Below are 17,207 nucleotides of genomic sequence, written 5' to 3' on the forward strand. Positions count from 1 at the left end.
AGATTTTGCTTCCCTACAATTGTTGACAGTTTGGCTCAAACTCTCAAAATTTCTTTAAAAAAAAATTCTTCACAGGTTTGAATGTTTCTTACGTTGACACCCCCTCCTCTTTGAATTAAGGACTTCAGGTCCACATGGAGTGGAGGCAGGAAATCAATTTAAGATCACATACAAGGAAAAAGTCACAGCATTTTGGAGATGAGGGAGAGAGATATATAAAAGTTTAAAGTCACTTATTTAAAATAGCACCTAGTTATGTAAAAGAAGTATACAAATATTTGAAATGATACTTTAATGTTGTGTTTTGCCTGGTTGAGGAGGGATGTGAAAGAGAAGAGAGTAAATAAATCTCTGACCTGGAGGGAAAAAAGAAAGGCAAAGAGGAAATGAAGTTAAGGAGAGAGGTTTATTTCCCTTGGCTCAGAGAGCACCATCTCTCATCACTGCCCTTTGAAATGCTAATTAATTGATTAGCCACTCATTCTAGCTCCTCAGAATCCTGTGGGATAGCCACAAGCACACCAAGAGGGGAGCCTTCCCTGGGCTGCCCAAACTGCAATTCTATCCTGTGTTGTGACTTGAGGCCCAGTCTGCCAGATAGAGGAGCTTAAGTAAAGAAGAAAACAGACCAATGTGAGGTATAACTGCACACAGCTTACCAGTTTCCCTAAGGAAGTCCTTTATCTTATTACTAGAGGCCTGATGCACGTCCGGAAGGTCATCCGGAAGGACGTCTGGTCTTTTTTTAGCATATTACGCTTTTATTGTTATAGATGGGCCTCTCACCAGCTTTGGCTGCAACCCTTCCCACCACGCCAGTCCTCACCACCTTCCCCTCAACAGCCCCTGCAGTGAACCAGCCTCTAAACTGTCACTGCAGGAAATGTCTGGCTAAGTTTCTCAGTTCTTAGGCTTTCTTCTGGCTACACTGGACTCCCATGTAGGCCATGTTTATTTGTTGAATGGTTAGCTACTTTAACATGGCCGTCATTAGCACCCCAACCCCTGCCGCTCCAAAGAGTGGACATCACCTAGGAGGTTGTTAGAAATGCAGAATCACAGGTTCCTCTCCAGTCCTTCACCTTCAGAATCTGCACATTAGCACAATCCCCTGATGATTGCCATCTGCACAGTCCAGTTTTAGAAGCACTGCTGGCCTCTCTTCCTTTCTTGCCGCTTCATCTGCCAGAAACCACACTAAAATCACCTGGAAACGCAGGGCTCCTTCATAATCTTCATACTGGTTTTTAAATTTCCTAATTTACTCCAAGAACAGCTCCTCAAACCCCCCTTTCTGCCTTTCATCTCATCATTCCCATTTCTCCCCTCCCATTCTTACCCATTCTCCTCTGACTTTACAGAGATCAGATAACTTGCCATGCTAATATTTTTCTTTCTCTGCCTCAGTATATTTCTGGGCTTCTGCCACCCTCCGTTGGTTCCTCAAGTCTCAGATGAAGTAAAAACTTCATCATTTCTAAGCTAGTTCTTCTACCTGTACCTTTTATTCCCCAGACATTTGGCAATGGAGACATTTTTGGTTGCTGCAGATGTGAGAGATACAGTACATGGAGGCCAAGGACACTACTAAACATCCTACAATGCACAAGACAGCCCCCTACAGCAAAAGTGAGCGTACATAGACCTCATCTTATAATGGAAACCCAGTATCACACCCTTGATCATGACTGCAGATTGTGCAGATGATGGCCAGTTCACTATTTGTCAACCCAGAGCCTCTTGTTTTTCTTTCCAAGGAGACTGAGCTCTACATCGATGTGATTGAAGTCCCTCTGCAGGGTGCCTCTGGGGCCCCTCATAGTAATTGTGTGTCCCTTCAGAGTGATGTCAACATTTTCTGGAATGTCAACAGTCTGATTGCTGAAAATGGTCTTCATCCTCCCAGTAGATGTGGCAAAGAGTTCAAATCTTTTTAATCATTCCAATCAGGAAAGTGTGGAATGGTGAAAATACTGAATTAGGTGTCAGAAGACCTATTTCTGTTACTGTACTTGCTTTTAGACCTTGGGACAATGACTTGAGCTTTCTATGGCTTTGTATATTTTAAAATATGAAAAATGCTTTGAAATACAATTGTCATATAAGCCTTGTCTGACCTAAACTATGATATCACTTTGTGACTTTCATACTCTTACTCTTTTCTTGTACTGAAAAATACTACAAACTTCTTAAAAGTAGGGACTATAATGTAAACTCTTTTCTTCTACAGTTTCTGTTCTTGTACATGTCATGTTAACAGATTCCGAGTAAGGACTGATGAAAGAATAGCAATTCCACCTGCTATTCAGTCTTTATAAATGTGCTTGACTCACTAATTTCAAATAGTTTACACTCTATCAAATTTATCACCTTTCCTTTTTTTTTGTTTTTTAAATCTCCAATGTAGGTGATGTCTTTCCAGTGCAAATGAATCCAATAGCCCAATCACAGTTTATACCTTTGGCTGAAGTTCTTTGCTGTGCTATATCTGACATGAATGCTGCTGAGATTGTAGTAACACAGGAATCACTATTGGAGCATTTGATGAAACATTACCCAGGTAGAGTAACAAGTTTTTCTCTGTTAGTTCTTTGCATGTGTTTGATGGTTTTATTTACAAATAAACTTAAACACAAATGAGCTGGATGATATCCAAAGTTTTTTCTATTATAGAACCTTATATTAGAGCCTTGCCAGGAAAAGGCCTGCATCAGCAAATTTGATAAGGGTGTTTTTTTTTTTTACATTCCAATTAACTTTTTAAAAAACAATACTTATGCCCTAACCGATTTGGCTCAGTGGATAGAGCCTCGGCCTGTGGACTGAAAGGTCCCAGGTTCGATTCCTGTCAAGGGCATGTACCTTGGTTGCGGGCACATAAAAAACAAAACAAAAAAGCAATACTTATGGCAATAAATAAACCAGACTCTGTAGAAAGGAGTGCAAAGGAAGAGTTCATCTTCTCCCCCCCACACCTCCTATTCTTCCATTGCCACTCCCTAGAGGTGATAATTTCTATTGTCTATAGTTTCTTATGTATACTTTCATAAGTTATATTTGAGTATATGTATCTTTTTTTAATAACATAAATTGGATCATTTTATACATTCTATCTGCACTTTTTAAAAAACTTACATATTTTGGAGGTCTTTCTGTATCAGCATATATTGAACTCATTTTTTTCATATCCCAGTGTGTGAATGTACAAGAGTATTTATTTTTCTTATTCTAAAATGAATGTGCATATTGTAGAAAAATGTGGTTAATATAGAAAAGTAACCACTTAGTAGTATGGCCACCCAAAAGAAACCAAAGTTAACATATTGATGTATTTTCTTCCAGTGTTACACTTTTTTATGTATTAGTATTTATTTTATGCTGAATTTACTCCTAGGTCATACGTTTCTGTTCCTTCACTTTCTTCTGGGAAATCCCTTTCTTCTGTGCACCCTCCTCCTCTGGTTTAGGGACAGTCTGCTCCTTTTCAGTAGGATCGTCTCCAGGTGGCAGGGAGAGCTCATGAAGGGGTTAATCCGCCTGTGAGCTCTGTTACGTTCTACTCTGCATCTTGGGAGCTTTATTCACCTGGATGTGCTCAGTGACCAGAGAGGCTACATCTACATCCTTAAGTCCAGCATCACGCTCTGCATTTTTAAGCATGTGCAGCAAAAATTCAGCACTCTTTTTAGGCCATTGACCATGTGTCCAGCCCCACTGTTTGGCTTGGGCACTCCACCATTGTAATGACCAAATGGCACACATTGAAAGTGACACTCTGCCCGGCTGGTGTGGCTCAGTGTTTGAGCGTCAGCCCATGAACCTGGAGGTCACGGGTTCGATTCCCAATCAGGGCACATGACCAGGTTGCAGGCTCGATCCCCAGTGGGGGTGTGCAGGGGTGGCTGATTGATGATTCTCTTACATCCTTGATGTTTCTGTCTCTTCCTCTCCCTTCCTCTCTCTGAAATCAATAAAATCATTTTTTTAAAATGACATCCTTCAGATACTTAGTGGATTTTTGGATATGCATTCCCTTGATGACCTGGGCAGTTTCACAAGTGTTCTTAAAGTGAACACGAAGATTGGAACTTCTTGATTTGCATGACTTCGTGGAGTTTTCTAAGTGACTACCAATCACCTCTGACCGCCTTCCAGTGTTAACACTTACACATACATGTTGAACATTGTTTTCACAATATAATTTTAAACCCTGCTATTTTGAAAAGGAAATTTCTTTTAAAAGTATCACCTTCCCAGTTTGAAAAACCACCATAATCCAGATTTTAAGTAGTTTGCCCTCACCCAAGCACAAACTGGTTTTCATTTTCTCTTTAGCTTCTTAAGATTTAAGCAATGAGACTGGTTTTCAAAAACTCCTATGTTTGTTCTTAAGAATACTTTCCTGCCGAAACCGGTTTGGCTCAGTGGATAGAGCGTCGGCCTGCGGACTGAAAGGTCCCAGGTTCGATTCCGGTCAGGGGCATGTATCTGGGTTGCGGGCACATCCCCAGTGGGAGGTGTGCAGGAGGCAGCTGATCGATGTTTCTCTCTCATCGATGTTTCTAACTCTCTGTCTCTGTCCCTTCCTCTCTGTAAAAAATCAATAAAATATATTTTAAAAAAAAGAATACTTTCCTTAGGCAAAATTTAAATTTGTAATGGGATTGTATAACTCAGTGTTTATAGTTTAGTGAACTCAGATGGTTTTCCTCTACTTAACTATTAGCCTAGCCATATGTCTTTGTGTGGACCAAATTATATTCCTGTTATTCAGCTAAATTATGATGACTGTTAACGTTTCTTTGGCATTTTAATGACATATCAATTGTGTTATAATTAGCTCTAGGTTCATCAAGCAAATGTGTGGTCATTTCTGTGTGACTGATTTCACTCATTAAAATGTTTCTTACTCAGAATTTACCAGTGTAAAATGCTTTTGTTTTAGGCATTGCAATTCCATCTCGAGATATCCTCTATACCACTCTGGGAACTCTGATTAAAGAGAGGAAGATTTATCACACTGGAGAAGGATACTTCATAGTTACTCCTCAGACTTACTTCATCACAAATACAAACCCCCAAGAAAATAAGAGAGTCCGATCAGATGAGAGTCACGAGATACCTGCTTGCATCACGTACCTGGTGAGCGTGAGGAGCTGTGCAGAGTTTGCAGAGTTAGCCAAAGAAAACGCTGCCCCCGCTTCCCATTGTCCGTCTTGCCAGTGTTTCCCTGACATGTGCTCTCAGGATCCACAGGAACCACCCGCTGCTGCAGAAGTGACTAGAAAAGGCCAGAAAGGTCTTGGGGAATCCAAATCTTTGGTACAGAATCGAGCAGTTTCAGTGTCTGAGGAGAACCATGTCTCTGAGAGCACCAAACCTTTACCATCCCCAAAAGACAGAGACAAAGGCAAGAAGTTTGGCTTTAGCCTCTTCTGGCGCAGTATGTCCAGAAAGGAGAAGTCCAGAACAGAGCACAGCAGCTTCTCTGCCCAGTTCCCACCGGAAGAGTGGCCTGTCCGAGATGAAGATAACTTGGACAATATCCCTCGAGACATTGAACATGAGATAATCAAACGCATCAATCCCGTTCTGACTGTTGACAACTTAATCAAACATACCATCCTAATGCAAAAATACGAAGAACAGAAAAAATATAACAGCCAGGGCACTTCCACTGATATGCTGACAGTCGGGCATAAATATCCTTCAAGAGAGGGAGTTAAGAAAAGACAGGGCCGGTCTGCAAAGCCTCGGAGGCGGGGCCGTTCTCATAGGGATAGACACAAAGCCAGGAGTCAGGGAAGCGAGCCCCGGCCAGGAAGCATTCGACTGGAGAAACGCCCCAAGCTCCCTGCTACACAGCCGACCCCCAGAATTAAAAGCCCAAATGAAGCAGGAGTTCAGAAACCACTTGGTGAGAACCCATCAGAGCTGGGTTCCCATCTGATTTACAAAAAACGAATCAGTAATCCTTTCCAGGGTTTGTCTCACCGCAGGAGCCCAATAACCAAAGGGCACAACAACCAGAAGACCAATGATTTGAAACCCAGCCAGATTAGACCAAAGGGCAAGCCTTGCCAAAGGTCAAGGTCTTTAGATTCCTCACGAGTCCTTGAGAGGGAGGCCAAACAGCCATGGGCTGAACAATGTAATGATAAACCGAGGGCAGAATTCATTCCTATGAGTCACTCTACTGTCAAGCCTGTCAGTGATGATTTTAGAGATCACCTCTTAAATTACTCCCAATGTCGTGTTTTGCAACATGATAGTCAACGCTGTTCCTGTAGGGAAAGCATGTTGACGTATGATGTGTATGGTAGAGAAAACAAAGTAATCCCTGAAAACTTGAGGGAAAGTTATTCTCACTCTGACATGTTAGGGGAGACAAAAGAAACACAGAATGTCCTTCCATCACCGGGTTCCTCCTCTTTAGCCCAGGCATCTTCTGCTTGTAGATTAGTTGACAAAACAACACACCAATTCCAAAATCTCGGTCTTTTGGATTATCCACTTGGTGTGGACCATTTGAGTCCACCTGAGCGACAAGGCAGAGACTCAGAGGAAACACTAATGAGAGAGGCATTTGTGCAGGAAGCAGAGACGGTGAGCCTAGAAAATGAGGTGCTTTCTGACCATGACCTAGCCTTGTATCAAAACAAAGTGGAAGATGATGACGGTGCCTGCAGTTCATTATATTTAGATGAGGACGACTTTTCTGAGAATGATGATTTGTGTCAAATGCTGCCTGGCCACATTCAGTATTCCTTTTCTGGGGGAAGCAAATGGAATCATTTCGGAAAACAAAAGGTAGCTGAAAGATCTCTGGCTGAGTACAACAGCAAAATACAGAGGTTTGAGCCTCCGATGCTTAAAGGAAATGAATGCCACACACCTGCGTTGCTCACTAACCCAGGTGAAAGCCAAAAGCCTAATCTCTCTGCTGAAAGCTGTGGCCTCAATTCAGGGACCCAATCTGGATTTAACTATGAAGAGGATCCCAGTGTTGCTGAATGTGTACAGGCCTCAGCATCTGCTGAGGGAAGTATATTTGATTACTACAGCTCAAGGAAAGCCAGCTCTGAGGCTGAAACCCCACAAGACTTCCTGGGTGACACAGGAAAGAAAGCAGCTTGCTGGTCTCAGAGTGCTCAGAATCAGGAAATGAGAAAACGGTTCACACAAAAGTTAGAACTTTTCAACACTACACATATGCCAGTGATGGCTCAGGATATCCAGCACGAACACAGTCACTTGGAAGGAACGGAAAATCATAGCATGGCAGGAGATAGTGGGATAGATTCTCCACGGTAAGTGCACAGAAAAGTGATTAGCAACTATCTCACAGGGTTTATTAAAATTAAGAATATATTGAGTTACCTAGTGGGCAACCCCTGAGTTATCTTTTTATAATGATACTCTTCTGCCAGCCTTTATTTTACTGAAAAAAATTATATACAGTTACAATGCAAACTCTTATATAATAGAGTATATTGTTCATTTTTTGAAGCCATTAAAAAGAGTAATAACAGCCGAAACCGGTTTGGCTCAGCGGATAGAGCGTGGGCCTGCGGACTGAAAGGTCCCAGGTTCGATTCCGGTCAAGGGCATGTACCTGGGTTGCGGGCACATCCCCGGTAGGAGATGTGCAGGAGGCAGCTGATCGATGTTTCTCTCTCATCGATGTTTCTAACTGTCTATCTCTCTCCCTTCCTCTCTGTAAAAAATCAATAAAATATATTAAAAAAAAAACCAAAACATTGAGCCCACAACCCAGGCATGTGCCCTGAATGGGAATTGAACCGTGACCTCCTGGTTCATGGGTCAATGCTCAACCACTGAGCCACATAGGCCGGGCAGAAATTTAATTTCGTAAAAAATGCTTATGATTAAAAAACCCACTTATAATTCTTAAAGACATGAAGAGAAAAAGGGAGGGAAGATAGTATTTGAGCATCAACTATGTGCCATATTGTTATAAGAATTGGGGGACAGAGATCAACAAGATATTGTTGTACCTGTAGGAAGCTTACAATTTAGTTTAGTTGAGACCAACAAACAATAAACAGACAGATTGAATTCAAGAACAAAGCATAAACTCTTCCTAACTGCTAAAGAGGTATGGAATTAAGAGAGATGCGCGGGCCTGGCAGGTGTGGCTCAGTGATTGAGCATCAACCTATGAACCAGGAGGTCACGGGTTGATTCCCAGTCAGGGCATATGCCTAGGTTACAGGCTCCATCCCTGGTGAGGGCCATGCAGGAGGCATGAGCATCAATGTGCCATATTGTTATAAGAATTGGGGGGACAGAGATCAACAAGATATTGTTGTACCTGTAGGAAGCTTACAATTTAGTTTAGTTGAGACCAACAAACAATAAACAGACAGATTGAATTCAAGAACAAAGCATAAACTCTTCCTAACTGCTAAAGAGGTATGGAATTAAGAGAGATGCGCGGGCCTGGCAGGTGTGGCTCAGTGATTGAGCATCAACCTATGAACCAGGAGGTCACGGGTTGATTCCCAGTCAGGGCATATGCCTAGGTTACAGGCTCCATCCCTGGTGAGGGCCATGCAGGAGGCAGATGATCGATGATTCTCATTATTGATGTTTCTACCTCTCTCTCCCTCTCCCTTCCTCTCTGAAAGAAATAAAAATACATTTTTAAAAAAGTGATATGCTATACCGGAGGCTTATTGGAGGACACATTTTTGAGACATATCTTAATGTAACGGACATGTGATGAAGAGGAGGGAAGGTGGGAAAAGGGGACTGTCGGAAGCCAAATGCCTAAACAGTAATGTGGCTGAAGCAAGGCGGATGTGTTAGATAAGAAACTAACATAGCTTACAGCTCCAAGGAAGGGAACGTTGTCAATATGAAAACTATTGTAATTATAGGTTACAGGCTCCATCCCTGGTGAGGGCCATGCAGGAGGCAGATGATCGATGATTCTCATTATTGATGTTTCTACCTCTCTCTCCCTCTCCCTTCCTCTCTGAAAGAAATAAAAATACATTTTTTAAAAAGTGACATGCTGTACTGGAGGCTTATTGGAGGACACATTTTTGAGACATATCTTAATTTAATGGACATGTGATGAAGAGGAGGGAAGGTGGGAAAGGGGACTGTCGGAAACCAAATGCCTAAACAGTAATGTGGCTGAAGCAAGGCAGATGTGTTAGATAAGAAACTAACATAGCTTACAGCTCCAAGGAAGGGAACGTTGTCAATATGAAAACTATTGTAACTAGCTCTTCCCTTCCCTATGACTTCTCAAAAAATAAATTACACAGGATGCTATTGGTTACTTCAGTTGTATAGAATAGTTTTTCAGAAACTTATTTCTGACCAGAATATACTTGATATTGGATTTGAGAACAGATGATAATCAGAAAATATGAACTTCTCGGAAAGCAGCTGTCAACAAATTGAGGTGCGTTTGTGAAGCATTTAAAATGTAAAGAGTACTTTAGATTTTTAAAGGTTAACTTATTTGATAAGTGTACTACCTTGTTGGTAAATGTTACACTGCTACAAAGAAACAAATGACAGTATCATGCTTTGATTCGAAATTCAACCCATTTTGAAGGTAATAATTCTATTTTTAATATTTTTAGGACACAGAGTCTGGCATCTAATAATTCAATCATTCTGGATGGTCTAAAAAGAAGACAGAATTTTCTGCAGAACTTTGAAGGCACAAAAAGCAGTCAAACACTCACGTCCAACCCCTTGCTACAACTAACTCCAGTCATCAATGTTTAATTCTTATTTTTCTTTTGAAAACTTTTGTAAAAATGTACAGCATCATATAGGATGTTTTAATCAACTGAGTATATAAGAATTCTCTAAAATTGAGCGTAAATGTTACTAATCTCATTACATATTTTGTTCTAGTTGCTGGCTTTTTTCCTTTTTTGACATTTTAGAGCTTTTTTAAAGCTTATTTTACTATGAATTTATTGGACATACATAGTTTGTAATAAAAAATGGACTCCTTTGTCTTCTTCCAAATGTAATTACTTTGAATTTTCATTAGTTTCTCAAATACAGAGGGTGCTAACTTACTACCCAGTGTGCATTTCTCTACCCACACCTAATATTGAGTTCTTATGTTAAGTGGATCTCACCTGATTTCATCACAAAAATCCAGAATATAGTGTTTCAGGGTTGCAAAAATATTTTGTTTACAACTAAAGTCTTATTATTATTTGTTATCTGAAAGAACTTACCCAAAGAGTTGGATACTTTGCATCAAGAATTCCTACTGCCCAGGATCTTCTCTGTGAATATGAACAAATAGCTTCACATTGTGACTGACTGGCAATGTCCAAAATACCTGTGGCAATAAGCACCTGGCTCTACTCTTTCTCTGTTTCCTCCCCACATTTGAGGCTCTCTCTATAGCATGGCAGTGAGAAGTCAGGATGTTCTCAGACGGCGTGGAGATAGAAGGGAAGCAGAATGGTTGCAAATGGCTTGTGAGTAAAAGGGAGGTTCTGAATTAGAGATTTAGAGAAGAGAAACCATTTGATCCATTTCCACTCATGGTAAGACCTACATAACTTTGCCAGATTTTTTTTTCTGGAAGGCCTTTTCAGACCAAGCAGTGGAATGGTCAGTTCTCTTGAGTTTGGGGAACGTGGAGCAGTCAAGACAGGTTTTATGTAGATGCTAATGCTGACTTATGGTTGAGGATGTTTCTTTTAAGAGGTTTCTAAAGGTTGCCAAGGCCTTAGATCGCAAGGATAACTGAATAATTGGAAAGTGCCTCTTTCCAACTCTCACTGGCCTGGGAGCAGTGAAGGCCAGATGAAGCTCAGCACTGTGGAGAGCTGCCTCCAGGCCCCGGGGAGAGGAGGGGAAATCAGATATGCTACTTCGTTGTGCAGTGGGTGGAACACTCAGTCCTATTGATTTTCAACAGGCCCTAACCAATCTATCCAAGATTAGCTGCGGTCACAATGACATTTGAAACCCTGGACAAAGTACCAAGAAGGGTAATCTGGGTAGAAAAACCTTGTGAGGAGGCATTGTTTTAGGGATTCTTATAAAGAGCTTGGAATTAGCAACAGTGAATGGAAGTTGGGAGATTCAGCTCAATATGAAGAACGTCTATTAGTCAAAACTATCTATAGATGAAATAGGCAGCTTTGTAAATGAATGAATTTCTCATTATTTAGGGCATCCTTGTAGAGGCTTGGTGATCCCTTGACTGATAACATTGCGTAGGTATTTCCAGTACTTAGTTTAACAGGATGGCTGAACTAGACGATTTTGAAGATTCCTTTCAACAATAAGATTTTGCGCTTCAGTGAGGGTTATATGTCAAATATATCTCAATTTTAAAAAAAGATTCAGTGTGGATCCTGCAAAATACTGAACTCATGTAAAATTTCTTTAAAAAATATATATATTCTTATTGATTTCAGAGAGGAAGGGAGAGAGAGAGAGAAACATCAATGATGAGAGAGAATCATTGATTGGCTGCCTCCTGCAAGCCTCCTACTAGGGATCAAGCCCACGACCCAGCATGTGCCCTTGACTAGAATCAAACCTGGGACCCTTCAGTCCACAGGCCGACACTCTATCCCCTGAGCCAAACCAGCGAGGGCTCATGTAAGATTCCTGAGTATTGCTTTCAGTTCTCCATTTCTGCATCTGTCCCTGCCAATCCTTGGAAAAAGAAGCACCAACAACTCTGTTCTTTGATTTTGGACTTGGACAAGTTTCTTTGAGTGATGAATCCAAGTCTTTTATGATCTAATCACATCTAGGAATCACTGAAAGCCATTTAAATTTGCCACTAGTGGTAGATGCATTATAACATTTGAAATGTATTAAATGGAGCCTATTATGAAACCAATAAACTTCCCTTCTATTAAACACAACATATGAGTACAAATATTAAAGATGGGTATATGTGTTATTAAATAGTTCTTTGGGAGATTATTTTCTAGTGACTTGCATTTTCCTCAATATTAATTTTTGTATGTGGAAATTTTATTTCTTGATTTGCCTTGCCCATTGCAGTCTATTCTCTAATGAGAAAACTGGTCTCTTGAGGCAGCATGATGACATGAGCTTAGGAGAAAGACAAGTTTGAATCTCAATTGGAATTCTTGGTAGCCATGTGATGAAGAAAGTTACCAAACTTCTCTGATTTAGTTTTCTCATCTGTAAAAGGAAGATAGTAATGATACCTATGCTACAGATTGTTGTCAGATTTGAAGATAATCTATGGAAAGTGCCCAATACAGCAGGCACCTAATGTTGTTAACAATATATGTGTGTATAATTCTATATACTCACCAAACTTGTCTGATAGGTAAATACATGGCCTACTATACAGGTCCCCTGTTTTTGCCAGGTTGTCTGGAGTTCCTCCAATTAGAGATTCAATTTAGGTAAAGATTATAGAAAGTATCATCAATCAAAATCTAGATATGCCTGGGGAAGGTATTATGCTTTTGGCCAAGAAGGTTTTTGTTTGTTTTTATTGATTTTAGGACAGAGAGAGAGAGAGAGAGAGAGAGAGAGAGAGAGAGAGAAAGAGAAGAGAGAAGAGAGAAGAGAGAAGAGAGAAAAGAGTGAAACATTGATTGGTTGCCTTCTCTACACACCCTGACTGGGGACCCAACCTGCAACCTGGGCATATACCCTGACCAGGAATCAAACTGGTGACCTTTCAGTGCACAGGACAACATTCCAACCGAGCCACCCAGCCAGGGTGCTATTTTCTTTTTTAATTTTATTTTTCAATTACAGTTTAAATTCAATGCTATTTTGTATTCATTTAAGGTTTACAGCATAGTGGTTAATCATATACTTTACAAAGTGTTCCCCCTGATAGTTCCAGTAGCCACCTGGTACCATACCTAGTTATTTCAATATTGTTGACTATATTCCCTGTGAGGCGCTTTACATCCCCATGACCACGAATCCTCCCATTTGAAACCTTAGATTTCTTAGGAGGTTCCTTCTTTATCAGAAGCAGCTTCCATTTCTTGGGAATGGTGCCCTCTTCTGGGATGTGATGTGACTACTCCCACCACTTGATTCAAAATGTGTATAGAGTAATTGACTAAAGAAACAGTGAAACCTCTATCCAAAGAAATTTAAAAATACTTCCAACTAGTTAGAATTAGGAGTTAGATACATAAGTATACCTGTGCTAAATATGTTCAAAGCTGTCTCCAATGTTTTTGTTTGTTTGACTCAGTACAGAGGTTTTCTGATTGTTTTTTTACACTTATCATGCCATGAATACATAGGGAATGGATTCCAGCAGCTCAGGTTTCTTTCCATTGATTCTCACAAAGTGTGCTTCTCTGGGTGGAGCAGGCTGAAGCTTCAATTAAACCCAGGTACCTTTCTCTCTGGCTTCCTTCTTTTTCTAATCGTTTTCCTTCGCACGTTTCAGGAAGCTATCTCGGCTCTTAGAGTGCTTAATATGCTCCATACATACATTAATTCTCCTGGCAAGGATCTTGCCCTTGTTTATTCACAACAATGCCCACTGCATACTGGGTGACATTGTAGACTTCTCCAGTGTTGCCATGGCAACATTTATGGGGCATTCCTTTATGAACAGTGCCCATTCCCTTGATGACTACATCACTTTCCTTGTAGATTCGCATGCATGTGGCCAAAGGAACAACTCCATGTTTTCCAAAAGGCCTAGAGAACATATAGTGGGTGCCTCTCCTCTTTCTCTTTGTGTTAGTCATTTTGGCAAATTACTGGAAGATGGTTACAGCCAATGCTTTCAAAACCTGTCAAAACCTCAAGCTAGAGGTATAAATGTATGCATCATCTGTGTAGTACTCCTATGTCATCTTATCCTTCTAAATTCCCTGTGCTATCAGTAGGGAAGGCATTTTTGTCTGCACATTACTAACCAAGAACAGGTTTTAGAGTGGAGTTGGCCAGGGTCATGTGGCTAGCAATGGCAGAAACATCCCTCCTGCTCCCTCTTTCATTTTCTCCTTACTTCTTAGTACTCTCAACACTCTGACTCCAGTGTCTCTTGATCAATTTATAACTGCCCCTTAAACTATTTTCAGTGTCACAACATTTAAAAATGATAGCTCAATTTTTCTTGTTACATAAAATTGACATGCAGATGCAAAATGATGGCTCTTTTTACCTCCTATTTTCTAAATATGGAGTAAAAATCTAGCCCTGTAAGTTTGAGAATGACCAGAGGGAGGCAAATTTATAGTCATCTTGTTTATATCTTAAGGTCATAAGCCAAAGGCAAGGGAAATCTTTATAGAACCTTGGAACACAGCAATAGATGAGGCTCCCCAATTCTTAAATTTTAAGAAAGAAATATCAATGACTGGTAAGATATTTGGAAAATAAAGATGTTCTAGTAAGATTATATTTTTAATTACTTGTGCATTTTAATTATGCTACTCCTTCATACTCCTGCCCCCCAAATTTCATCTCTTGAAATTTATATAAATCTTTTGAAATTTATAGAGGGAACAAACGAAAATTCTCCATGCCTTTATTCTCAAATTTCCTAGTTGATACGCATTGAGAGCACATACGTAGTAGTATCTCCAAACCCCCCTCCCCCTTTTTTTTTTTTCCCAGCTAAGCCACAGCTTGGTCAAGTTACTTATGACTTGGTTTAATTTGCACACATTTGTACACTCCACCTTACATAAACAGCAATCAGATATTTGATTCAATGAATTTGGGGCTTAGAAAGGCAAGGTTTGGAGAGAATTCTAATCTAAGTCACAGAAGGTCATTCTGAAAAACACCTATCTCTTGCATATGGAGAAGTGCAGTCCTTTCCTTTTATAGATCTGCTGTATGACCTTTGGCATAAAAATGAAAGCCAAAAATCGTCTTAAGGAGGTTTTAAAAACTTCACCTGTGTTTGCTCTTCAACCAGAACATAGTAACATTGGTTCCTTTTACCCCAATTTTATATGTGTGACATTCTTAACCACATCCACTCCATGTTGTAGGGCCATGAACTTTACCATGGCAGAATTGGGGGTGGGGGTGAGGGAGTGGGATAAAAGGATTCAGAAAAACACACACACACAGATTTAGAGATGCACAGCCATTCCCACAATTTAGGGAGATGCATTTCCCCACAGATTGAACATTTGTGGTTCCAGCTACTCAGGACCAATCCCCAAACTCCATGACGTAGGTAGTAATGTGTCGTTTTGCTGAAACAGAAGTCTGATGCTCAGGTTACCAGGCTGGTGGGGCTGGACACGGCCAGGTGGTCTGGAAGTGCTCCTGCACCTGCATCTCGATTCGGGTTCTTGTTCTCCATTCAAGAGCAGCTCTATGCGAGGCAGCGCGCACGCCGCCAGCGTGAGAGGGCTCAGGGAACAGGTGGCTCGGCGGGGCGGCTCGGCTTCCGGTGGCTTATGTAGCTGAGCTCTCGGCTCGGGGTCCTCCTGGGCTGTCATCGCCGTGCCCGAGCGCGGAGTGTCGGCTCGGGGGAGAGTCTGTCTTCACGCCCTCGGCGCTACCTCCACGGCCGAGCTCGCTGGCTCGCCCGTGGGAACGTCCCGGCCGAGCAGCCCTGAGGGGGGAGGGGAGGCCATGTTGTCCTGACCGACTCCCAGGAACCGGCTGCGGAGCCGCGGTCGCCGCCACCGTCGGTGCTTCCTCCACCAGGCCGTCCGGAGGTCGACCGCGCCCTCTTGAGTCTCCTTTTCCCCCACGCTTCCCCGTGCTCCGGCCTGAGGACACCGAGCGAGGAGTTGGCCCCAGTGAGAGGGACCGATCCCCGTGGGGCCGCCCGTGGCGGGCGCCGGAGCCGCTCCTCCCAATGGCGAAGACGACGTACGACCTGCTTTGCAAGCTGCTCCCGATCGGGGACTCGAGCGTGGGGAAGACCTGCGTCCTTTTCCGCTTTTCCGACGATGCCTTCAATACCACCTTTATTTCCACCATAGGAATCGACTTTAAGATCAAAACTGTTGAATTACAAGGAAAGAAGATCAAGCCACAGACATGGGAGATAGCAGGCCAGGAGCGATTTCACACCATCACAACCTCCTACTGCGGAGGAGCAATGGGTATTAGGCTAGTATGTGACATCACCAATGGTCAAAGTTTTGAAAACATCGGCAAATGGCTTAGAAACATAGATGAGCATCCCCATGAAGATGGGGAAAGAATGTTACTAGGAAACAAGTGTGATATGGACGATAAAAGAGTTGTACCTAAGGGAGAAGGAGAACCGATAGCAAGGGAGCATGGTATTAGGTTTTTTGAGACGAGTGCAAAAGCAAATATAAACATTGAAAAGGCCTTTCTCACATTAGCTGAAGATATCCTTCGAAAGACCCCGGTAGAAGAGCCCAACGGTGAAAATGTAGATGTCAGCAGCGGAGGAGGCGTGACAGGCTGGAAGAGCACGTGCTGCTGAGCGTTCTCCGGTTCCGGTTCCGTCGGCCATCCACCACCCTGTGTTCTCTTCTGGCTGCAAAATAAACCACTCTGTCCATTTTTAACTCTGAACAGATATTTTTGTTGCTCATCTTAACTATCCAATCCACCTGTTTTGTTCTTTCATCTGTAACTGCTTGCTGACTTTATAATTTTCTTCAAACAAAAAAAATGTATAGAAAAAAAAAAGAGTAGCTATATGCTAAGGAATTAACCCTTCGCAATATCAAAAGGTTTCCAGTTTCCCATTAGGTTGTATATAATTCAGGGGCAGTTAATCCCCATCGGTAATATAAAGTCCTTTTATTCACTGCAAATACACAATGTGCCAGACGTTTAGGCTTGTTTTCTCTCCAAGTTTCTCCTACTTATTACATATTCTGTTTCATGAGAGCAGCCCTCCCCGAAACGCTTTGCGAAGAAACTCGAAGCTTTCAGGTCGCTGTGCCGAAGGCACGGTCTCGGTCGCATTCAGATGATGAGTTCTCTAGTCGCGACCGCCACCAACCGATTGTGTGACCGGACGGTACATCCCTTCCCAAGTGTCCTCGGTTTCAAATACGGAATATGAGCCAAGGACCAACTTCCTGACAAAAAACTTAGGACTTGCGGGACCATTGTCCTGGCCAGGTCTTCACTTCAAGCCCACCGGGCCCCTTCCCACCAACGCCGGACAGCAGGCCTCGCGCGAAGCCTTCGGACCTTAACGCTTCACCCCGCAATAGGCGGGGCCGAGGCCGGCAGCTTCCGGCGGAGAATGGCCGGGC

At 42.0% G+C, this 17,207-nt stretch overlaps 2 protein-coding genes and 1 pseudogene across 2 annotated transcripts in view; 2 read left to right on the plus strand and 1 right to left on the minus strand.

Annotated features, from left to right (window-relative positions):
- STOX1 (storkhead box 1) overlaps positions 1 to 10,006 on the plus strand; it is a 47,115-nt gene extending 37,109 nt beyond the window's left edge. The window contains exons 2-4 of the mRNA XM_005876808.2: positions 2,408 to 2,560; positions 4,946 to 7,310; positions 9,624 to 10,006. Of these exons, the coding sequence (XP_005876870.1) occupies positions 2,428 to 2,560; positions 4,946 to 7,310; positions 9,624 to 9,771 (2,646 nt within the window). The 5' untranslated portion in view covers positions 2,408 to 2,427 and the 3' untranslated portion in view covers positions 9,772 to 10,006. The remainder of the gene's footprint in view (positions 1 to 2,407; positions 2,561 to 4,945; positions 7,311 to 9,623) is intronic.
- Positions 10,007 to 13,224: 3,218 nt separating this feature from the next.
- LOC106727901 lies at positions 13,225 to 14,501 on the minus strand (annotated as a pseudogene).
- Positions 14,502 to 15,725: 1,224 nt separating this feature from the next.
- Positions 15,726 to 16,860, plus strand: LOC102261612 (ras-related protein Rab-10). Its single transcript, XM_014548183.1, has one exon. It carries the CDS (start codon positions 15,818 to 15,820, stop codon positions 16,418 to 16,420), a length of 603 nt encoding a protein of 200 aa, XP_014403669.1. The 5' UTR covers positions 15,726 to 15,817; the 3' UTR covers positions 16,421 to 16,860.
- The last annotated feature ends 347 nt before the right edge of the window (positions 16,861 to 17,207 follow it).

The sequence above is a fragment of the Myotis brandtii genome, unplaced genomic scaffold (assembly GCF_000412655.1).
Source record: "Myotis brandtii unplaced genomic scaffold, ASM41265v1 scaffold499, whole genome shotgun sequence".
NCBI lineage: Eukaryota > Metazoa > Chordata > Mammalia > Chiroptera > Vespertilionidae > Myotis > Myotis brandtii.

Coding starts and splice junctions, on each gene's coding strand:
- LOC102261612 (XM_014548183.1), top strand. CDS start 15,818: ATGGCGAAGACGACGTACGACCTGCTTTGCAAGCTGCTCCCGATCGGG.